Source organism: Perna viridis, chromosome 8 (assembly GCF_037379345.1).
Source record: "Perna viridis isolate PV_CMFRI_1.1 ecotype Kerala chromosome 8, ASM3737934v1, whole genome shotgun sequence".
In the NCBI taxonomy this organism is placed as follows: domain Eukaryota; kingdom Metazoa; phylum Mollusca; class Bivalvia; order Mytilida; family Mytilidae; genus Perna; species Perna viridis.
In genome coordinates this window covers 3,622,967-3,647,576 of record NC_142452.1, presented here as the reverse complement: position 1 = coordinate 3,647,576, position 24,610 = coordinate 3,622,967, and the positions used below count along the sequence as shown (strand labels likewise).

General features: G+C 34.8%; 1 protein-coding gene and 1 long non-coding RNA gene across 8 annotated transcripts; one reads left to right on the top strand and one right to left on the bottom strand.

The window, feature by feature from the left end:
* Positions 1-19,782, top strand: LOC148608982 (uncharacterized). The gene is made up of 3 exons (XR_015914794.1): positions 1-216; positions 15,147-15,270; positions 19,217-19,782. It is a non-coding gene; the product is annotated as an uncharacterized LOC148608982 (long non-coding RNA).
* On the bottom strand, positions 13,448-24,610 carry LOC148608981 (tyrosinase-like protein 1). Of its 7 annotated transcripts, XM_088542756.1 has the most exons (5): positions 20,580-20,814; positions 20,108-20,143; positions 16,252-16,684; positions 14,812-14,927; positions 13,448-14,615 (listed from the first exon to the last, which is right to left on the bottom strand). In XM_088542756.1, exons 3-5 carry the CDS (start codon positions 16,663-16,665, stop codon positions 13,745-13,747), a joined length of 1,401 nt encoding a protein of 466 aa, XP_088398882.1. In that variant the 5' UTR covers positions 16,666-16,684; positions 20,108-20,143; positions 20,580-20,814; the 3' UTR covers positions 13,448-13,744. The 7 variants fall into 7 exon arrangements, with proteins under 7 accessions (XP_088398882.1, XP_088398885.1, XP_088398884.1 ...); XM_088542759.1 differs by lacking the exons at positions 20,108-20,143; positions 20,580-20,814 and adding an exon at positions 24,527-24,610; XM_088542758.1 differs by lacking the exons at positions 20,108-20,143; positions 20,580-20,814 and adding an exon at positions 22,932-23,005.

The following is a 24,610-nucleotide window of genomic DNA, read 5'->3' as shown; positions in this document are numbered from 1 at the left end:
ATACAGAATAACAATGGACTTTTAATGTATGAGGAATAAGATACAGAATAACACTGGACTTTTAATCAAAATACAAAGAATCAACTATTCATCAGCACGTCCATCGGACATTGTTACTTTCATTGGTTCCACGGGCATCAGTAGCGGATGTATAGTTTAATGGTCAGGAGGACCTTGAAGATTTCCTTTGTGTAATGCACAGGCGTAAATAATAAAGTTTGTATAATATACGTTTATTTGAGGTTTCTGATTTACATATTGAACATTTTTATCGTCACATGATAAACATGATAATAGATGGTTCCAACAATTCAACGATAATTACTCCAAAAGTGAATCTAATAAGTGTGTTTCAATATCAATTCCATGATTCCGAAAAATGGCAACGTCCTAAATAAAGTTATATAGTAGACTGTGTTTCATCTTCTGACAAAAAATACATGTTCTGTGGTATTACAAAACCTCATCAAGGCAGCTATTTAGGAATAGTTTTCCTTGACTTTACAGACTTTCAAAATGTCCACCGAAAATAAACGCTGATGAGTGCGCAGACTCGTATATGTACTTGTATTTTTCAAACTTGATTTAAAAAAATGGAATTTATTAATTTATGAAAAATATGAATAATCAAAAATTCTTTTGAAATAATAAAAATAATAACTTTATTTAGTCAAAAAATAAAAATACTACAAAATATTATCTTTACCACATTTCTGCTTTAGATCTGGCCAAAGGGAAATAACTCCAAAATTTCTCTCAAAAAGTTTTAGAAATTAAACTGTCATGTTACATTTGTTACTCCTCCGAAGATGGTACACCAAGATACAAATGTGTAGTTCTTGGTAGAAATTCTTCATACTATGTAATAACAATTCGAAATGTAAAGAAGAAATTTTCAAAAGGCTGGAATTTTTTTATCGACAACATATTTGTCTAGTGTAATGGACACGTTTTTCAACAAATGGTCGGCATTCCAATGGGAACAATTTGTGCTCCTCTACTTGCTTGCCTATTCCTTCATTCTCATGAGATTGACTTTATAGCTGATCTGATCTAAAAGATCTGAATCGTTTAGCTAGATCTTTTAATCTCAGTTTCCGCTACATAGATGATGTATTATCGTTAAACAATCGTAGGTTCTGGGATTTTATACATCGCGTCTACCCCTAAAAACTTGAGTTGAAGGATACTACAGACACTGTGAAGTCAGCCTGTCGATGTAAATAAAGCACTCTTGAATTTTAAAATTAAATGCACTTTTCTTTATTACTTAAGCAAATGTAAACCTTTGTTTTTTTTCAACATACACCGGGAAGAGGCGACAATCATTTATATACAGTATAAACATTATAAAGTTCCGGTTTTAAGCTATGAAGGCAGAGAACTAAACGATCTATCTCTTCAGATTTTACAATGATATAAGGTTGAATCGTTTATTAATTGCAAATAAAATAGCATTTTAGAACTTGATGAAAGATTGGTTTAAACTGGAGTTAACAGGACATTTCCTTTCAACAAATATTCTAAAAAAAAATATGACAAAAATTCAGGTTATTTGCGATATATTCCCAAATCCCCAAACTAATATTGAATCTCTCTGTCTATCGCAAGGTACATGCGAAAGTGATCCCTTCACTTTCATGAAAGCAGAACATGAGTTAAAAAGTTTAAAAGGTTCTCTTCTAAGACCAGAAAGAAATGATTATGATGAATAGACTCTTGTAGTTAATTCATTCAAAATTAATTGTTGATCTGTATGCATATCATTCAGAATGAACCGAGCGGCTTTCTCTTCGCGTCTGAATTAAAATCCAAATAAAATTAAAACTACTAATATTTTAACGGTACGTTAGTCTTTAACCTGCTACATAAAAGCTGTCCTGTGAGAAACATAAAAATAGAATTCGTCGATATGTTTTACCGTTTCAGTAACAATAAATGATTTGCGTCAACGGAAACGAACGTCTTCCAGTTAGTGATGCTTTTGAAACCTATGGAAGAGTAATAAAGGGAACCAAGATTCTAGCGGAAATCAAAAGAATGTAATCCAGGGACCAAGACCAGACACGTAAACAGACAAACACAATAAAGACGACAAAATAATCAAAATAATACATAAAAAGTAACAAAAAATAAATGAGCAACTCGGACTTTACTAAAAACTGGGACCATAGACTAGGTGTAACGGTAGGGCAAGCGCCCTCTGTTTTTCTAGAAACATCCGCCAAGTTGCTCATAAAAAGTCGACCCAGAGAAAAGACAAAAGAGGAAAGGAAAACGTTGAACTAATAAGTTTTCATGGTACAGATGGATACATCGTAACGATCCACGAGTCCATGATGACATGGTACAGATGGATACATCGTAACGATCCACAAGTTCATGATGACATGGTGCAGATGGATACATCGTAACGATCCACGAGTTCAGTTTTCATGGTACAGATGGATACATCGTAACGATCCACGAGTTCATAATGACATGGTGCAGATGGATACATCGTAACGATCCAAGAGTTCATAATGACATGGTACAGATGGATACACTGTAACGATCCACGAGTTCATGATGACGACCATAAAACTTCTGTAGTGATGACCAGTCTTGTAGCAACATAACCCTGTTCCAGAAGCCTAATTATAAGAAGTCTTCGATATAAAAAGTCTGCGTAGTTACGGCAAACTCTGGCACAACGTATAAGTTGTGATATGAAAACTCAGGTGCTGAAGGGATGTTGTAAATAAGACGCTTGAGAACGAAAACAATAGAAAGTTATAAAATTATTAATAACTCAGTCCTGTATTTAATAAGGTCTTGTAACTATGAAAAATAATTAGTATAACTTCAAGTACACCAGCACAGCTTACATACCCAGAGTACAAACTACAAGGCATGATCTTAAATCATTAAGGTATTCAGCCCGAAAGATTTGGAATAGTCTCCCAATTGAGATTAGGAACCAATCTAACCTGAACCAGTTCAAGACCCTCCTAAATACATGGACAGGTCCTTCCTGTTTATGTGCTAACTGTAAATCTTAGGTGATGACTATCATATGGAGTTTGCTTTTTTCTGTTTTATGCTTTGTATGCTTTTATATTCATGCATGTGCTGTCTTTGTCTTTAGGTTTATAGTGCTTCTACTGTGTGCTTTTAAGCTGCTTAGTCTTACTTTATGTTGCTTCAGTTCGCTTATTAACTGTAGATTATTTTGCATTGCGTGTCTTATTTATTTATGTATGTCTGTGTGCTCATATGCTTTAATACTTTGTATGTCTTGTGTCTATTTATTTATTTTATAAGTCGTATGAGAGCTTATATTATTGTTGATATGAAACAGGATTATAAATAAATAAATATTGCTTACTTACTAATAACCTGTGCCGCCTGAAAATAAATGTTGTTATTGATCTGGTCATTGATATTTATTTACATGAAATTCTCAAAATTCGACAGTAGATATTCATACTAGTAAGAATATATGTTAGGAACACACAGTTAACAAGTACCAGAAGCGTCAAAAGGTTACTGAATGAGGAATTGTTAGCCAATTGAGTATTCTCATATTTTATGTATGTATTTTTTTATATTTGTTTGCGAATGCATAGAATCCATACGAACAACGTTATATAGGTGGGTCTGCAAAATGTACCACCAAAGCTATTTCCAAGTTTTTAACCTCTATGCTCACAGCTGTCAAAGAGGGTTGGCAGTCCTACTACAACACTTGTTACTCCCGCAGTGGTATTAATTCAATATGGATCCTGAAAAATTTGATAGATATTCTGGAGACCCTCAATTCAAGATTATCATCAGAATAAAATAGTATTAAACCTATGATTTTTTAATACTTTATGCTTCTATTCCCCATGCTCAGTTAAAATCCCGACTTATACATCGTTGTTTCTGAAAAAAAAAGTACATCTAGATACGAATATATAGTTCTCGGTAGAGATTCCTCATACTGTAAAAATAATTCCAAATCACCTTCCAAATATACAGAAGAAAATGTTTTTAAAATGCTAAATTTTTTTATCGACAACATATTTGTTTCGGGGAATTCTATTGATTTCCGCTATTTTAAAGGATAAAGAATATTACAGACACTGTAAAGTCAACCTCATTTCTTGACCTACACTTAGACACTGATGGTAAAGGAAAACTATTGACCAAACTTTACGACAAACGTGATGACTTTTCATTCAGAATTGTCAACTTTCCTGTCATCTGTGGCAACATCCCTTCAGCACCTGCGTATGGACGCTAACTCTACCGGTGCACCTGGTCCATACTTCCAGTTTTTAGTTGAGTCCGAGTTGCTTTGTATGTATTGCTTTATTTCTTTATGTCCTTTGTTGTGTTTTTTTTTCATGTCTGGTCTTTGTCCCTGGATTACATTCTTTTGATTTTCGCTAGAATCTTAATTCCCTTGATTTCTCTTGTTTACTCCTCCACAGGAATCCATTAAAACAAATCTAAATATACCACACACCTGTGTATTTAAATTTTTGTGGATTATTAAACAAGATTTCGTTTGTGATGAATAAGGATATTTATCATAGTGATGAAATATTTTCTCAGTTTATCTATTGGATTACCATATTTAAATTTTAACTGATGTAATGTACGGGCGCCGAATGGGACTTGATCTTTTTGTAATCAAAATCAATGTTGTGTCACAAAAATCAATTTGTGAGACAAAATTCAATTCTGTGTCTCAAAATTCAATTCTGCGTGATAAAATTCAATTCTGTGAGATACAATTCAATTCTGTGTCTCTAAAGTCAATTTGTATGCAAATTATTTTACAGAATCCTTTGGATATGCAAATGAATTCAAAATGTGCAGTATCATGTACACGTGTATTACAAACTTAAAGTATTCACTGCAATACAGTGGTACGCAATTACTTTATCCAATGAGAAACCTTCTTAAAAAATCGTGATGAGAGACCTCATTTGCAAAACCAAATGATTCTGTAAACTAATTTGCATACAAAATAGACTTTTGTGTCAAAATTTTATTTTGTCTCACAAAATTCAATTTTGTGACACAAAATTGTCTTTTGTGATACAAAATAGCCTTTTGAATTTTGTCTCACAAAAGTAAATTATGTGACACAAAATTGAAAATTTGTAGTAAATTTGTTAATTCGTTACAAATTTTGTTAATCAGAATTCATTTTTGTTGAAAAAAATTCACTTTTGTCTGCACAAAATTGAATTTTGAGTACAAACCACAATAGTCCCTTTCGGCGCCCCGTAGTAATGTAGCATAATAGTTTTCATTCAGAATTGTCAACTTTCCTTTCATCTGTGGCAACATCCCTTCGGCTCCTGCGTATGGAGTTTTCATATCACAACTCATACGTTTTGCCAGAGCTTGCCGAAACTACGCAGACTTTTCTTATCGCGCTAGAACTCTAGCAAATAGGGTTTTGGAACAGGGTTATGTTGCTACAAGATTGAAGTCATCACTACAGAAGTTTTATGGTCGTCATCATGAACTCGTGGATCGTTATGGTGTATCCATCAGCACCATGAAAACAGATTTATTCAACGGGTCATAGTTTTCCTTTCCTCGTTTGTCTACCCCGGACTGGTGTACCTGAAGTTATACTAATTATTTTTCATAGTTACAAGACCTTATTAAATACAGGACGACTGAGATATTAATAATTTTATAACTTTCTATTGTTTTCGTTCTCAAGCGTCTTATTTTCAACATCCCTTCAGCACCTGTGTATGGAGTTTTCATATCACAACTTATACGTTATGCCAGAGTTTGCCGTAACTACGCAGACTTTTTATATCGAAGACTTCTTATAATTAGGCTTCTGGAAAGGGTTATGTTGCTACAAGACTGGTCATCACTACAGAAGTTTTATGGTCGTCATCATGAACTCGTGGATCGTCACAGTGTATCCATCTGTACCATGTCATTATGAACTCGTGGATCGTCACAGTGTATCCATCTGTACCATGTCATCATGAACTCGTAGATCGTTATGATGTATCCATCTGTACCATGAAAACTTATTAGTTCAACGTTTTCCTTTCCTCTTTCGTCTTTTCTCTGGGTCGACTTTTTATGAGCAACTCGGCGGGTGTTTCTAGAAAAGCAGAGGACGCTTACCCTACCGGTGCACCTGGTCCATGCTCCTAGCTTTTAGTGGAGTCCGAGTTGCTCATTTACCTTTGTTGCTTTGTATGTATGGTTGTGGTTACTTTATGTTCTTTGTTGTATATGTCTGTTTTCCATGTCTGGTCTTTGTCCCTGGATTACATTCTTTTGATTACTGCTATAACCTTGGTTTCCTTGATGACTCTTTCAAACAATAGAAAAACACAAGGATGCAAATGTTTGTTCGATGATAACCATACGTCTTCGTTGTGATCGATTTTTGACGATCATCACATTTCGTATTTTATAGTTTCAATTTAAACAATATATTTCTATTACACCCATATTTTGTGCTATTGCACGTGCTGACGTCGACTGTTTATAATCACATAAAAATTGTTTTCTGTGCATGGTAAAATTTTCACAATCGATGTCAACATAAATTGGTCAAATATCTGTCTGTACTAAATTTGTCCACTTTTACATTGACATCCGAAACAAATAGATATTTAAATACCTACAGAATGTTGGTTTTTTTTTTTAATCAAAGAAGATCGATAGCTCTGATCTGATTATGTTTCGCCATTATTTCCGAAGATTGCCGACAGAACAATCACCTGGGTTAAAATACATTCACCTTTGTTAAAAAATAACAATAACGGATACACAGGTAAGTACGCGTCTTTCATCTATTTTTTTAATTAGTTTTCAAATAAATAATGGCAATTACTGACCACATTTGTGCCACATTATATCACAGTACGTAAATTACAAAAGGATCCTTGCGTTATATTCGAACTTTTTTCTTATACGGCTTAAGTCTGTCGGTCTTCCTGGCCGTTGATTAACTACTTTCGCTTTGCAGTTAGATGTTTTATCAAAGAATCACCCCTTACAGCACATGCTCGGATTAGGGTCACCAGAGGTTACATGCATACGAATTTATCTAGATTGACTGTTGTCTTGCAAGACAATAAATATATCGACACTTATTTCATGTATTTAATGCATTTTATTTGTGGATATCAAATTAAATCATACAGGAAAAGTACAATTTAGTAGAAACAATTCAAAGTTAAGGCACATTTCAACAGAAGCAAAAATTAACGAAAATGACAGCTAATGCATCTTTAAAAAAATATACGCACTTGACACGACCACACTAATCGTACATGTATATCAAAATATTTGTTTTAAAAATCAAGATGTAGAGTTACTCACTACCTGAGTAGGAAATTCTATTTTAATAAATATATAAAGAAATGTAATAAAACAATGCTGACAGCTCACTGCCGTAGGCCTCGGTCAATATCTCTTTTAACTGTTCCATAAAACATAACATCGCATACACTGAACTGCCATAACTGTAGAGTATGTCCTCGTAACTCTTCATCGACCCTGTAGTACTATAACGATAGTGAATTCCTCATCAACCATGTAGTACTATAGTGATAGTGAACTCTTCACCAATCCTGTAGTACTATTCCCGACTTGCGGACCAACATTTTGTCAACATTTATCTCCCTTTGGAGCAGGTGTCTATTCGGAACACGTAAGGTTTTCCACCCGATATCGACGATACTTTAGAAATCTCGAAAGTCAAAAGGAATTTCTCGTTCTACTGACCCTTCCATAAATTTTCTTTTCCCGGGATACAAATGAAAATCATCCTTATGTAACCTACCAACAAATTGAAACACCCTGTAAATTTTAGGAACACCTGTGTGTTTGTCTGCTGGGGATTCCATTTTCATTCGAGGTACCTCTTTTTTCTGCACCCGAATACGAACTTCGACTAGAAAAACTTCGAAATTATATCTGCTCTTCCGGGGGGTAACTCTGCAAACAGAGAATAAAATATGTACTATAAGTACTATAGAGATAGTGAATTCTTTATCAACCCTGTGGTACTATATAGCGTTAATGAAGTCTTCATCATCCCTGTATTACTATAGCAATAGCGAACTCTTCATCAACCCTGTAGTACTATATAACGATAGTGAACTCTTCGTCAATCCTGTAGTACTATAGCAATAGTGAACTCTTCATCAACCCTGAAGTATTATAGCAATATTGAACTCTTCATCAACCCTGTAGTACTGAAGCAATATTGAACTCTTCATCAACCATGTAGTACTATAGCGACAGTAAACTATTCATGAACTCTGTAGTACTGTATAGCGATAGTGAACTCGTCATCAAACCTGTAGTACTATAGGGATAGTGAACTCTTCATCAACCCTGTAATACTATATAGCGATAGTGAACTCTTTATCAACCCTGTAGCACTATAGTGATAGTGAATTACTCATCAACCCTGTAGTACTATATAGCGATAGTTTAGTCTTCATCAACTCTGTAGTACTAAAGCGACAGTGAACTCTTCATCAACCCTGTAGTAATATAGCGACAGTGAATTATTCGTCAACCCTGTAGTACTATATAGCGATAGTGAACTCACCAAACACTCACCAAACCTGCAGTACTATAGAGACTGTGTACTCTTCATCAACCCTGTAGTACTATATAATTATAGTGAACTCTTCGTCAATCCTGTAGTACTATAGCAATAGTGAACTCTTCATCAACCCTGAAGTATTATAGCAATATTGAACTCTTCATCAACCCTGTAGTACTGAAGCAATATTGAACTCTTCATCAACCATGTAGTACTATAGCGACAGTAAACTATTCATGAACTCTGTAGTACTGTATAGCGATAGTGAACTCGTCATCAAACCTGTAGTACTATAGGGATAGTGAACTCTTCATCAACCCTGTAGCACTATAGTGATAGTGAATTACTCATCAACCCTGTAGTACTATATAGCGATAGTTTAGTCTTCATCAACTCTGTAGTACTAAAGCGACAGTGAACTCTTCATCAACCCTGTAGTAATATAGCGACAGTGAATTATTCGTCAACCCTGTAGTACTATATAGCGATAGTGAACTCACCAAACACTCACCAAACACTCACCAAACCTGCAGTACTATAGAGACTGTGAACTCTTCATCAACCCTGTAGTACTATATAATTATAGTGAACTCTTCGTCAATCCTGTAGTACTACAGCAATAGTGAATTCTTCATCAACCCTGTAGTACTATAGCCACGGTGAATATTCGTCAACCCTGTAGTACTATATAACGATAGTGAACTCACCAAACCTGCAGTACTATAAAGACTGTGAACTCCTCATCAACCCTGTAGTATTATAACAATATTGAATTCTTCATCAACCCTGTAGTACTGAAGCAATATTGAACTTTTCATCAACCCTGTAGTACTATAGCGACAGTGAACTCTTCATCAACCATGTAGTACTATAAAGACAGTGAACTATTCATGAACTCTGTAGTACTGTATAGGGATAGTGAACTCCTCATCAAACCTGTAGTAGTATAGTGATAGTGAATTACTCATCAACCCTGCATTACTATATAGCGATAGTGTAGTCTCCATCCACTCTGTAGTACTAAAGCGAAGTGAACTCTTCATCAACCCTGTAGTACTATATAACGATAGTGAACTCTTCATCAATCATGTAGCACTACAGCAATAGTGAATTCTTCATCAACCCTGTAGTACTATAGCGACAGTGAATTATTCGTCAACCCTGTAGTACTATATAGCGATAGTGTACTCTTCTTCAACCCTGTAGTACTATAGCAATATTGAACTCTTCGTCAACCCTGTAGTACTATATTTCGAAAGTGAACTCATCAACCCTGTAGTACTATATAACGATAGTGAACTCGTCAAACCTGCAGTACTATAGCGACAGTGAACTCTTCGCCAACCATGTAGTACTATATGGCGATAGTAACCTCTGTATCAACCCTGTAGTACTATAGCAATAGTGAACTCTTCATAAACCCTGTAGTACTATAGCAATAGTGAACTCTTCATCAACCCTGTAGTCCTGAAGCAATATTGAACTCTTCATCAACCCTGTAGTACTATAGCGACAGTGAACTCTTCATCAAACATGTAGTACTATAGCGACAGTAAACTATTCATGAACTCTGTAGTACTGTATAGCGATAGTGAACTCCTCATCAAACCTGTAGTATTATAGCAATATTGAACTCTTCATCAACCCTGTAGTACTATAGCGACAGTGAACTCTTCATCAACCATGTAGTACTATAGCGACAGTAAACTATTCATGAACTCTGTAGTACTGTATAGCGATACTGAACTCCTCATCAAACCTGTAGTGCTATAGCAATATTGAATGCTTCATCAACCCTGTAGTAATATAGCAATAGTGAATTCTTCATCAACCCTGTAGTACTATAGGGATAGTGAATTCTTCATCAACCCTGTAGTACTATAGTGATAGTGAATTACTCATCAACCCTGCAGTACTATATAGCGATAGTGTAGTCTTCATCCACTCTGTAGTACTAAAGCAAAGTGAAATCTTCATCAACCCTGTAGTGAACTCTTCGTCAATCATGTAGCACTACAGCAATAGCGAATTCTTCATCAATCCTGTAGTACTATAGCGACAGTGTATATTCGTCAACCCTGTAGTCCTATATTTCGAAAGTGAACTCATCAACCCTGTAGTACTATAGCAGTAGTTAATTCCTCATCAATCCTGTCGTATTATAGCGATAGTGAATTCTAGATTATTAATTTCCCAAGGTTGTACATTTGAATTTTTTCCACTATGAATTATAAAAAATAAAAACACGAGTTTAACCTCATGTAACAATTTATCATTTCTCACGATAAAACGGTTAATTTATTTTGTACTGGCCTTTGAAGAAACAGATGTTTACTTGAATCATCATTAATCTTTCTTTTATGACTGTTGACGAGGTCTTTGTATTATTTCATAGGGTCTTTTTGGGGTGTTTTTTCAGATTTTTAAAAATTTCCAAATGTATTGTGACCCTTGGTATGTGAAATATTGTGTTATGTACATTTATCGATCAATTGTTGTAGTTCGCTTTACTTTTATACCAATGGGGTCAATGAGTTACACAGGTAAATTAACATATTTTAAAATAGGTAAGTGTACTTGTGCTTTACTTGTATGGAAACATATAAAATCAAAATCTGATTTAAACAAACATGCATATTATTTTTCCCAAGATTTCTTCGCAGGGGCTTGTTCCACTATCGAATATATAGCACACACTAGTATATAAGCACGAATCCTAGTCGGGCTGCATATTTGATAGTGGGTGCGAGCCCCTGTAATTTCATGAAAAGCGTCTGCTTTTTATTTATGTGATCATATGGAACCAATATTTTTTTCATTTCTTTCGTTCCTACACGTTTCAGGTATTTTGGTCCTGAAGTAGCTGAACATTAAAAACATATGAGAATTTTTCTGCATATCCTTGAAAACTAAACTTTAATTCCTGCATTGACATAAGTGGATATATAGAGTTTGACTAGAAACTCACTGTAGGTTTTCGATTTTGAACAATGTATAATACACAATAATCGGACACACCAAAGTATTTTTATCTATTTTTCATGACATATAACTTACAATAACCGGTAACCCTATTGTTCATAACGTATAATCTAAATAACTCAGGGCTCCTCAACTCCAAAGTATTTTTCTCGATTGTTCATGACGTGTGATTTAGGAAGAGTAATCAAGGGAACCAAGGTTATAGCGGTAATCAAAAAAATGAAATCCAGGGACAAAGACCAGACATGGAAAACAGACACACACCACAAAGAACACAAAGTAACTAAAATCATACATACAATATAACAAAAGCAAATGAGCATGGACAAGGTGCACCGGTAGGGTAAGCGTCCTCTGCTTTTCTAGAAACACCCGCCGAGTTCCTCATAAATAAAAAGTCAAGTCTGGAAAGCATGACATGTTAAACAAATCAGTTTTCATGGCGCAGATGCATACACTGTAACGATCCACGAGTTCACGATGACGGCCATAAAACTTTTGTAGTGATGACTTCAATCTTGTAGCAACATAACCCTGCTCCATAAGCCTATTTGTTAGAATTCTAGCGCGATACATAAAGTCTGTGTAGTCTCGGCAAGCTCTGGCATAACGTATAAATTGTGATATGAACACTCCATACGCAGGTGCTGAAGGGATGTTGCCACAGATGACAGGAAAGTTGACATTTCTGAATGAAAAGTCATCACGTTTGTCGTAAAGTTTGGTCAATAGTTTTCCTTTACCATCGATTTCTAAGTGTAGGTCAAGATATGAAGCTGACCTTACAGAGTGTGTAGTATTCTTTATTTCAAGTTCTTTGGGGTAGATGCGATGTATCAAATCCCCAAAGTTAGGATTGTTTAATGATAATACGTCATCTATATAACGGAAACTGAGATTAAAGGCTTTAACTAAACGATATTCTTTCTTTCGGATCAGATCAGCCATAAAGTCATCCTCATAAGAGTGAAGGAATAGGTCAGCAAGTAGAGGAGCATAATTAGTTCCCATTGGAATGCCGACCGTTTGTTGAAAAACGCGTCCACCTCACTGGACAAATATGTTGTCGATTAAAAATTCCAGCATTTTGTAAACATCTTCTTCTGTATATTTGGAAGATGATTTGGAATTATTTCTTACAAAGTATGAGGAATCTCTACCAAGAACTATATATTTGTATCTAGTTGTACCATCTTTTTGGAAGAACTACAATGTATAATGTTTTTAAGTCGGGATTTTAACTGAGTACGTGGAATAGAAGTATACAGTGTTAAAACATCATAGGTTTTAATGCTATTATATTCTGATAATAGTCTTGAATTGATTGTCTCCAAAAGATCTTTCGAATTTTTCAGGATCCACATTGAATTAATACCACTACGGGAGTAACAAGTGTTGTGGTAGGACTGCAACCCCTCTTTGACAGCTGTGAGTATAGAAGTTAAAAGTTTTGAAAGAGGTTTGGGGGTACATTTTGCAGATCCAGTTATGTAACATTGTTTGTATGGATTCTTGTGGAGTTTAGGAATCCAGTACATAGACGGTAAATCACGGTCATAGTCCTTGGTAGAGAGACCAATACAGGATAGCACAGATTTATGGTTTTCCACAATTTTTACAATTTTTTCTTTGGAGAGTGTGGTAGCAGTATAGGTCTTATCACTGCTATTATTTTCTACGTCTACCTCTGATAATAAACATTGGATGTAAAACGTTTTGTAATAACTGGAAACTCCAAATTAGTCCATTTTTACCGGACACTCATAAGTATGTATTTTTCCTATTTTTTCATAACATAAAATTTACAATAACGGGAAACCCTAAAGTATTTTTTTTTCTTTGATTTCTTTTTTTTTTTTTTTTCACAACGCTTTATCTTCAAAATAACCGAAAACCCGTACGTATTTGCATAACGTTTAATTTCCAGAAACAGGTGACCTAAAAGTGTTATCTCATTAGATATACATGTAATAAAAAAAATTATCGGAGACACAAACTGAATTTTTTTTTTTTTTTTTTTTTATAACGTATAATTTATTTAAACCGAAACACCGATTTTTTTTTCTGTTTTTCATAACGTATAATATATATTAACCGATGACTCCAACTAAAAGTAATTTTCCCATTTTTCAAAACTGGAAACATTAAACTCTTAATCACTAGCTACACATGTTTTTGACATCACCACTTTGGTTCGATTGTTCTATATGCCTGTCGTTTTGTTTTCGATTTTTTTACCCAAACAATTATCTTTTTTTTCTTATGTAGTGTAACTGAATCCCCCCGAACCCTTTTGTCGCGTCTAAATAACCTAAAGGCAGGGCCAAATTTCCCGTCCGCTAAACCATTTTCCCTGGCAATTTTTCTTGCTAATGCTTGACTGCCTTGATATGTATTGTTTGGTTGCTCTCTTGACACACAATATCCGATGCTAATATCACAGTACATGTCCGGACTACCACCACAAAGCGGACAGCGTGGCATTGGGTCGTACCGAACGAGGCGAGCTATTCTGTCAGAGTATCCGTCGCGATTGATATAACCTTCAATTCCAAATGCTTCTTCGTCTGGGTTGTGGCCTGTTTTATTGGTAGGAACAAAATCAAATGCTGGATTTATACCACGCGATAACTGTAACATTCTGAATACCTCCCATATATAGTCGACAAAGCAATGGTGAAGCCAAAACACTGGGTCATGGGGTGCTAGGGCTAGACTATTCATGTGACCATCCACCCAAATATGGACGCCGTTATGCTGTTCCTCGATTCCGTCATCCGGAGCCGAAGTTGGATCAGATACTTCTCGTAGTCGAGTTTTGGACCAGATTCTTGGAATCAATCTCTTATCATACAACATTCCATCAGATCCAATGTTCCGAATGAGTGCTCCGCCTGGTGTCTGAAATCCAGCGAATGGCCCTACTTCTAACGTTCCGAACCCATTACCAAAATATTTTGACGTCCATAGGATTGATTTAGTAGGGTCCTCCATAAACTGGTCAACTGAGGAGTCCCAGTAAGGTAGCGAAGTACTCAGTGCAGTTTCGTATCTAGAATAAAGAAACATGTTTCAATATCCATTCTAATCAACATAATTGATATTAAAGGTGAAGAATACATGCATGGATTAAGATACAATCTATGGGTAATATTTGTCCCAAAGCGTCTAGGAAATTAACATAATTGTAAATGGAATACAAAAATATATTATTTCGTAAGTATATGTATAAAAATTCCGCAACTCACATAAGGAGATATAGCCTGTGCCATGGCAGAAAGTTTGGCCCTTCGTGCGCCTGTATCACAGCTAATCCATGAATATCCGCTATAGTATCATATCTGCTCCGTCCTTCCCCACCACTCTATAGAGAAAACAGAATCTGGTTTAAAAGTCTTTAAGAGAGTATCAAGTTTTAAGAAACAAATTTGTACAACTCATTTTTAAAGCTGCTTTAGCTGCCAATTTTGTTTAGTTCTGATTCTACTAAATTTTACAGATTCAATGAAACAAGTCAATTGAAGCAATTTATGTCGATAATACCTACAGAATATTGTGATAACAACGTTTTTTTTTTTATCAGATAAGATCAATAGGTCTGATCTAATTATTTTTCGCCATTACTTCCGAAGATTGCCGACAGGACATTCACCAGGGTTAAAATACTTTAACCTTGGTAAAAAAAAATAACAACAACTGATACACAGGTAAGCACGTGTCTTGTTTTCATTTCATTTCATCTATTTCTTGATTAGTTTTCAAATAAATAATGATCATATTTAAGCCGGATCCTTGCTTTATATTCGGACTTTTTTCTTTTACGGCTTGAGTGCGTCGGTCCCCCTTGTCGTTGAATAACCACTTTCGCTTTGCAATCAGATTTGTTGCATCCTTGTTGATAAAGAAGCGACCCTCACAGCACATGTGCGGATTAAGGTCACCAGAAGTCACATGCATACGAACTTATCTAGGTCGATTTTTTTGTCTTGCAAGAAAATAAATATATATACACCTATTTCTTGTATTTAATGCATTTTATTTGTGGATATTAAATGAAATTGTACAAGAAAAGTACCATTTAGTAGAAATAATTCAAAGTTAAGGTATACTTCAAAAGAAACAAAAAATTACGAAAATGACAGCTAATGCAGCTTTAAATTAACAGACTTTTGTTAATGTCGCAATGCTGATGCTTAAAACCTTCCAAAGACTTAATTGTCACAAAACAAATTACGTTTACTAATCACTAACCTTATATATAATGATGAGAGGGTTTTTATGTCCCAGTAATGTTTTACAAACGATTTAATAAATGCTTACATGGATATGTTACACTTCTGAACGAAATATATACCTTAACACTTTTGGGGTGTGTGTGTGTGTGTGTGTGTGTGTGTGTGTGTGTGTGTCTGTCTGTCTTAAAGTAATTTTTAGGTGTTCAAGCGGGCTTTCTACACTACTTCTCTCTCAAATAGGCTTTTATAGCATTTTTTACTGCAGAGTAATAAAAAGGTTCTTCTGTTTTTTTTTGTTTTTTTTTGGGGGGGGGGGGGTGGGGGTTTTTTTTTTTTTTGTTTTGTTTTGTTTTGTTTTTTGTTAGTTTGTCATTTTTTTCAACTATTATTAAAAACATACATGTATGTTGAAGTATTCCATGTCATTCATACTTCAGTCTCTGTAACTCTTACCAAATCAAACTTCAAACGCCTCACTGCTGTTACATATCTTTGCCAATGAGCGTATGGTGTCGCTCGCACTTCTCTTCTATACCGGATTCGATAGTTTCCATGGCGACGAATCCTGTTTGGATGATTCTTATTTTCACCTTCAGCTAAAATATCCGCTGTAAGTTTCCTAAATAATGATCTGACGTAATTTTTCTCTTCTGTAGTGAAATTTCTGGGGGAGTGATGTTTAGGTTTCATTTGAAGAAATATGTTTTGGCAGTCATATTGAAAATCTTTCAATGACACGGCACTGTCTTTGCTTCCCAAACCATAAAAGTCAGAGCAGTCTTGTATATCTGTTTGATAATTTCCACTAACTGTTACCGAGGTTACGGTGATGATAAATATGCACGTTATTTGCGTTATTAATGCCATTGCTGAAAATTTGCTGATCCTGAAAAAAAGGTAAAAAAAAAAAGGAATACCGTTTACGAAAATTTCACGATTATGTGGTACAACATTAAAATTATGGATTAAATAGTTTTTATTCCATAAAATGCCATATCAATACGAAATCAAAGACTACAGACATCAAAGTCGCTAATCGTCAAATATTTTCTGCCACTGATTTTGGCTTACTTTCAACATCCGAAATGGCACGAATGAGATATGCTCTAAACTCGGGTGACTTCCGCTTGAATTTTGGTTCCTGCCGCGTTGACAGGAGAGTTCCACTTATTGGTCACGCGGGAAAGGGGAGACAATGTAATTTTTGTTTCGCGTTTTGTTGTTAAGAAACTGGATGTGAACATGCTTGCTGCAAAAGCATAAAACACACCCTTTTCACAGAGTTAATCGCTAAAATATTTAAAAAGAAATGTTTCTCAAAGACTTAAGATGTGTTTTGGAGCAAAAACTCAACCTAAAGGTGCAACGATTTGTCGGGACATACATTTCAAAAAGGGGGACGGGATTATTTTCTTTCAAAGAGTAATCAAGGGAACCAAGGTTATAGGGTAATCAAAAGAATGTAATCCAGGGACAAAGACCAGACATGGAAAACAGACATACACAACAAAGAACATAAAGTAACTAAAATCATACATGCAAAGTAACAAAAGCAAATGAGCAACTCGGACTCCACTAAAAACTGGGAGCATGGACCAGGTGCACCGGTAGGGTAAGCGTCCTCTGCTTTTTCTAGAAACACCCGCCCAGTTGCTCATAAAAAGTCAAGTCAAATAAAGTTAGGAATACCCCTGGGCTATATTTAACTGGCACAATTGCATCCCCTGCCTTCTGATTGGTCAATGATGTTATTTTATGATAGGAATGACGCAGAGCTTTTTAAAAATACCATATACTACCCATCATTCCATGAGAAGCGTAGTAAATAAAGTGGTTGAAAATATGAACGTTGAGGGGAAAAAATCGACATTTTGCGGTTGTTTTGAAGTGATTGCAAAGCGAAGATGAAGTAATGGTGGACTGTCAGATACAAATATTCCATTCGATATGATTGACGAACGACAGGCTGATTTTTGGGTCCTCTAGACGAAGTTACAAAACGATTTGAAGCTATGAAGAAAGATACATTCTGCGAGTGTGATGTACAAATGATATGAAACGGGAGAGCATGATTTGACTCACAAAATTATATTCCGCCAAGGATCGAATCCTAGACCGCTCGGTGACAAGCCAGCAACAAACCGATTCGGCCAAAGAATTAATCTTTTGGCCAAGTCAATTAACTGGCTATTTAAATCTCACTACCTACTACAACGCAGGTAGGCCGTCCTACCACATTTTTCTCCACCTTAAGAGTCTTCGTACCACGAATGACTCTAACACTAGCTCAATAGCTAACCAAACCCGTGGGTTTGTTAGTTGGGCACCAAATGTAACGGGAGAGCTTGATTTGACTCACAAAATTATACTCCGCCAAGGATCGAACCCTAGACCGCTCGGTGACAAGCCAGCGACAAACCGATTCGACCAAAGAATTAATTCTTTGGCCAAGTTAATTAACTGGCCACTTAAATATCACTACCTGCTACCACGCAGGCAGGCCGTCCTGTCACAGATACTTAACCCAAAGCCCAATAGCTCATCATGTGTTTCATGATTCTTTTCGCTATCATAATCAGCTTCCTTTCTCGTAATTCATTCTCGATTGAATCATATTTTTTCCTTTACTGTTGAAGGACATATTGACGTGAACATTTAATTCTTTTTATAAATTGGGTGGGAGGGGGGCTCTTTTGCAGTGATCTCTGTGAATCCCTTGAAAACGTTGGTTGTTTTGTCCAGTTAAATTATTAAACAACCGTCTTATATTTTTGGAAAGCTAGGTCTGCATTACAAATAATGAATGAAAATCATAAAAAATGCACTTTTTAAAAGGAAATGTGGGAAGTAGGTTGTACTGGAGCTGAGATTTACAAAATTAAAGAGGACCTTTTTTACGTCCATAAAGTATTTCTTCATTATACATTGAGATGGCAGAGTTTTCCCATCCTATGTTTCAATCAATGATGCTTTTTGCATGACCAAAATCAGAGCTTTCGAAGCATGAACTAAATGTTCTCCAAAAACCAACACACACACACACAAAGAATATGAGCACTTGTTGACATCCAACTGTACTGTAGAAATTTGTCATTATTTTATAATTTTCATGATTATGCATATAAAACTACTGCATAATTACATTTTATCAGTCAATAGATACCTTTTTCTACTAATATATGGGATTTAAAAGATACCTTTATTACACAATGTTAGACATGTTTTCTGAAGGTAGTACTAGTATATAAGAAAGGGAAATGATTTTCTGTAAAGGACTTTCTTGGATATTTGTTCCTTCCAATGTAGGTCCATATTTGTAATAAATACAAGATATCAAAATATATTACTTCTATATAAAATGTAATGTATAACTGTCAAATTGGTGAAATATTTAGACTGAGTATGTTTGTTCTTGCAGGAAAGTGAATTCTCTTTGTTAGAGGGATAGCTACTCTTCATCAATTGTTTTGATATGTTGGCATATAGCATAAATACCAGTAACCTCAGATTGACAAAAACCACATAGATGTAAAAAAAAAAACCACGAATAATGAATGTTGACTTGTGCATACCTGTACATTTGTATTTGAAAAACAGCATTCAACATTCATACATAACAAGTGTCTCAGTGTTAGAAACTTAAAATATGGACTTTAACAAAAAAACACTGACACGGATTTCTGTTCTAAAGCTGAAAATACAACTATGAATCTGTATTCAATCTTAGCATGTGGAACCTGAGCGAACTACGACTGCTTCTTTTCAATTTTAAATTGGAGATGCTAATAATTTCCTTAAATTAATTTTGTTTTATCTTGTTCTTAAATATTCATGTTACAAACGAAGAAATACATCATGGCAAGTATTGAATTTTTATATACCAGACTTCAATACATTTGTAATTTTATTGTTTTAACAAATGATTACACATGCATATTTATAAGTGGTGAAGTGTTGTCCAAAATATCTTGAAATAAAAAAATCTACAACTTTCTGACAGGTATTCTTTTTCTTATAGCTTACTTCTGTTAATTTTATGTTCTATTTAAACTGGTTGTTTGATGAAAATAACTGATAATATATTAAAATTGTGATGGTATACAAATGTAAAAATATACTTGTATTTCCTTATCCTTTTCTATAACCGCTATAAACTTGGTTCCCTTGATTACTCTATGATATATATTGTTAATGGGTGAACAGTTCTATAACCAGATTTTTTTTTCATGCCAGTTCACAAACAGTGTAACTGGACCCTTTTTTATAGTATGTCCATCGCTGGTTTGAGTGAGTGATTTTGACTTCTCACCATAGAGGAAAAACAGCCAACACGTAGCTACTTTTTCTGAAAAAAAATGTAATTACAATAACCTTATCTGTCATATTTTATTTCATGTAGTATGTTGATGCATGTTCATGTAGATAAAACATTTTAATAGAACGGCAATGCAATAAGACCAGAAATTTGTTACCAAAATAACATAAATACAAGCTGAATGTTTTGTCCTCAATTTCTATGGTATTTAAAGAAGCCTGTATATTTGTTAGAACAGAGTACACCAACAGAATCTCAAATATCTACCTTTTGTGTACAAAGGTAGATGGAAACCAGTTAAATACCAAAGATACTACAATCAACATTCAGTTGTCTGATTTACATCTATAGTCTAGAAAAACAAAACAAAAAATGACCTCGTCCATTGTGCCAAGCCGTCAAAATATGAATTATCATGTTTGGAGTTAATAATGATGGGTGTATCTGGAATCGAGAGACTACATACACATTTTGCCGTCCTACTTATTGTCGTATTTTGTAAAAACAATCCCGGGGATCCAATTGTGTCAGTTATTTCGGAGAGTGGTATTTACCCGCCATATTTTTTCCTTAACTCTCGCCGGCGAAGCGCCTGACTATCCAGGTAATTTTGAAGAAAGTGGGCATAGAAAAATGTTAAAACAAATCGGTTTATCTGGATCTAAATTCTCATAATTTATAATAAATCAACACAATTATCAGAGCCGCACTATGTAAACAAAGATCAACTGCCAAGACGATACTAGCGCCACCACGAAAGAATCGGTGACGGGCTGATCTTTCCGGTGGAAAAAAAATGACTATTTTTCTTCCTCCACTGAACGCGGCGCTCCGACTCTACCCTTGCGATCAATCAAAGCAACTGGTTACCAAGAATCAGATTAAACAACTGTCAATGGCTTATATAGATCGGGGGCCTGATAATGTATACATATGAACTATATAGTCAAAGAATTGTAAAGAGCCTCTGCGTTTGAATCGGAAACTGGGTAATATTACATTTTTTTTTATAAAAAAGAGGTACATTTTAGCGATCTTTGGGTCGCTTATGATATTGACCAGGGAACCAGATTAGGAACCAATTAAACAATTTGCAATGAATATTTATATATATCGAGGCCCTGCTAATGTATATGATCTATACAGTCTTGTAACGAGTCCCTGTCATGCCTTCCTGACATCCGCCTTGATACGCATTGAGGGTGGTCAAGTCCGACAAGAGGAGAGCATGAAGCAACACAAATAATGCGTTTTCTTTCTTTTTTTTTTTTTTTTTTTTTTTTTGTTTGTTTATGTTTGTAACAATGCTCTTTTAATGATGGAAATCAATTTAATCAAAGCATGTAATCTAATTGCTTTGCCCTCACGGGCAATAAAATATTTTTGTTTGTTTGTTTGATAGAACTTTCGAGGCGACCGCCAAAGAAAAAGTGGCGATTCATGTCATTGGCATGATAAAATTACCCGTATACCACATGCAAAATTTATGCGTTAAAACGGAAAAGTAACATGTAGTCTTCCGGATAATTTTTACTAAATTCTAATTCAGCCAGCACTCCACAGTATTGTAGAACTGTCTAATTTTGGTCTTGAAATCTGATGCTTTGTAACATTTATCACTTTAAAAAATTGTCAAGCATCTGCAAATCTATATATCTAGAAATAGCTCAAGCCAAGGCCTTCAGGATGCAGTAAAAATTTTCTGGAAACAAATTACCCACAGCATATAGGGTTACCATAGAAACCATGCAAAAATATGCGAAAATTTGCAAAAAAGTTCATAAAATCAGGTTTAAAAATATCAAATTTCCCGCAAAATATCTGAAATTTTTATTTCAATCCCTGAAACTGTTCAAACTTTTCCCTTCAAAAACCCCTTCCTCATATGGGCATCGCCGGTTAGATTTTGAGCTATTTCACTTTGTAATCCACTTATTAAATTTAGCATGGTAAAAAATTGACTTACTTTCACTTTCACAATGAAGTCAAATTGTCATTGAAAAAAAGCCCTTCAACATTGAATATATATAAAACATTGCAAAATACTTTTAAAAGTCCCCTTTTTTTCAGAAAATGTTTTATCAACAATAGATTCTTCATTTTTAATCACTATAGCAACTACTGGTTTCCATTTATGTCATTTTTCATCCCTAGCCAAAAGTGCGAAACTAAACTAAACTGTGGAGTGCTGGCTCATGATTTGTCTACTTAAGCTAATATGAACCAAAATGAATAACGCGTTATAAATGTAATGCCTTATGAATTCACCTATACTAAGTACGTATGAACCAAAATGAATAACGCGTAATAGATATATATATATATATATTGAGAATTCATATATAAGTGTAAGTAAATATGAACCAAAATGAATAACGCATAATAAATAACGTAAATATGAATTCATATACCGGTAGTATCGAAGCCGCGTTAGATCACACATTTGCGCGTAATTTGTATTTTACGCGTAAAATTAAGTAAACTTCGAGTCAATTAGTTACTTTTTAAGCGCGACTTAGGAGTTTGTATAATTATTTTTAGTTTGTTTTTTTTGGGTGGTTGGGGGTGGTTAGCGTACAGGCCTACTTGATATTTTCTTTGCGCGTTTATTATTACATTCGCTAAAGACATGAACGAACACTCTTACCATTGAGCTATGTGTAATGGCCACAATTTATACCATAACGTGCAAGATGTGGTAACAGCTTTTAGTATCTTTAATCAGCTTGTAGTTTCTGATTCAATATCATTATTCCTATATTCTTACTTTCTTCTTGTGTGTTCTTTTAAACTTAACGTTAAATTGAGCATGGCTTACCTGATTTTAGTCTGAATTTCAAGCAGGTAAGTGCATGACTTTAAGCCTTTAAAGCATGTTTCAAAATACTTGTGGCGGAAATGTGAGAAATAGGAGTGATTAAAATCTGGTCGCTATTACAGTTTTGTCGAATAATTCATGAGTCTATATGTCCGGTCAAAGTTGTCGCACATAAAACAGCTAATATCTAGACATTCAAATCATGTTATCTGAGTTTTTTGAAGTTTACACCAGTCATTAACACGCGCGTGAATGTAATTCGTTGTGTTGAAAATATAACCTTTGAATCATTACAAAGAAGGGAAATGTCGTGACACATTGACGGCAAGGGGATTATGTCAAAGCAATAACGAGATCCAATGGCCATTAATATATTCATGTTTTGTTATATTTTTTATAACAGAGTCGAATAATAATACAGTGAAGGGATGTATACATTCTATGAACGTTAAATTAATTAATTTTCTGTTCTCACATTTAACACAAAAGCGTGTTAATATAACTAACAATTATATTTTTATTCATTACAGAGATTTTTTCGATAACTGCATGTTAAGCAGTCTTCCAATGGTACGCTGCTCAATAGCTTTTTCATTTATGAAACTGAGATTTATATCAAATTCCCCAAAGCTTTTGCATGCCCAAAAATAAAAGTTTCGATGGGGATATCAACTTGGTAAAAAAATATTTTATACACTCGTCGCCTAAAATGTTATTATAAAGACACAACCCGCAACATTTTATAAAATTTTGTGTACAACATAGCCTTCAATGAATACGAAATGTGTGGGGCGTGGCCATAAACATCGCTGTCAATGACTATACATAAACTGAATCAAAATAAAGACTATTAACAACTGACAAATAATACAACGAAACAAGTAAACATAATATAACATATAATCAATTATACAGACTTTTTTGAAGGTGGGTTAGAACTTTTATCAAATAGTGTGAACAATTTGTCCCTGAGTGAATTATATATGGGACAATCGATTAAAAAGTGACATTGACCATCCACTTTATCTTCACATGTATGGGTTTACACTACCTAACCGTTTCAGTTGCTAGACTGTGCGCACTTGGTCTTAGTTTTGTTTTCAATTATTATAAGTGTGGACACAGACTGGTAATGCCCGAGGAGCAAGTATGGACGTATTGTCCGAAGAGCAAATTCGTTTTTGTCTTGAAAATGTTTACACTGGCTAGAAAACAAATTGGTATTTAACAGCAATTGATGCCCAGGGAGCTGGGGCACTCCGGTACTTCTTTTATAGGGGTGCCGCTGTGCTCCTGTAACTCAAATATTCAATTTGCGCAACTAAAAGATTCTATGAAAATTTCATTAAATTCCATTTAGTGGTGAAAATTAGTAGAAATTAAGATACGGGAACTCCTCTGCATAAGGAAGGAAGGAAGGAAGGGTATCACCATAAACATTCACTGAAATTATAGGATAAAATGATTGAGGATATTTCCTCTACTATACATATAGAAAATGGAGGGTACTTGTTTTTGAGAGTTGAAGTACTTTTTCTCAGAAACCAAGGTCTAGATTTAAATATAATAAGACAAGTTATATACATATACATTACAATGCTTCTTTCCTGAAGGTGTACTTCCATGGATGTGTTGAACTTTGCTATGTCATGTTAGTAGTCAATGACGTCACTCTAGAC

Coding starts and splice junctions, on each gene's coding strand:
- LOC148608981 (XM_088542759.1), bottom strand. CDS start 16,665: ATGGCATTAATAACGCAAATAACGTGCATATTTATCATCACCGTAACC. Junction 14,928..16,251: donor GGCGTTTGAAGTTTGATTTG/GTAAGAGTTACA, acceptor TTTTCTCTATAG/AGTGGTGGGGAAGGACGGAG. Junction 14,616..14,811: donor CACAGGCTATATCTCCTTAT/GTGAGTTGCGGA, acceptor TCTTTATTCTAG/ATACGAAACTGCACTGAGTA.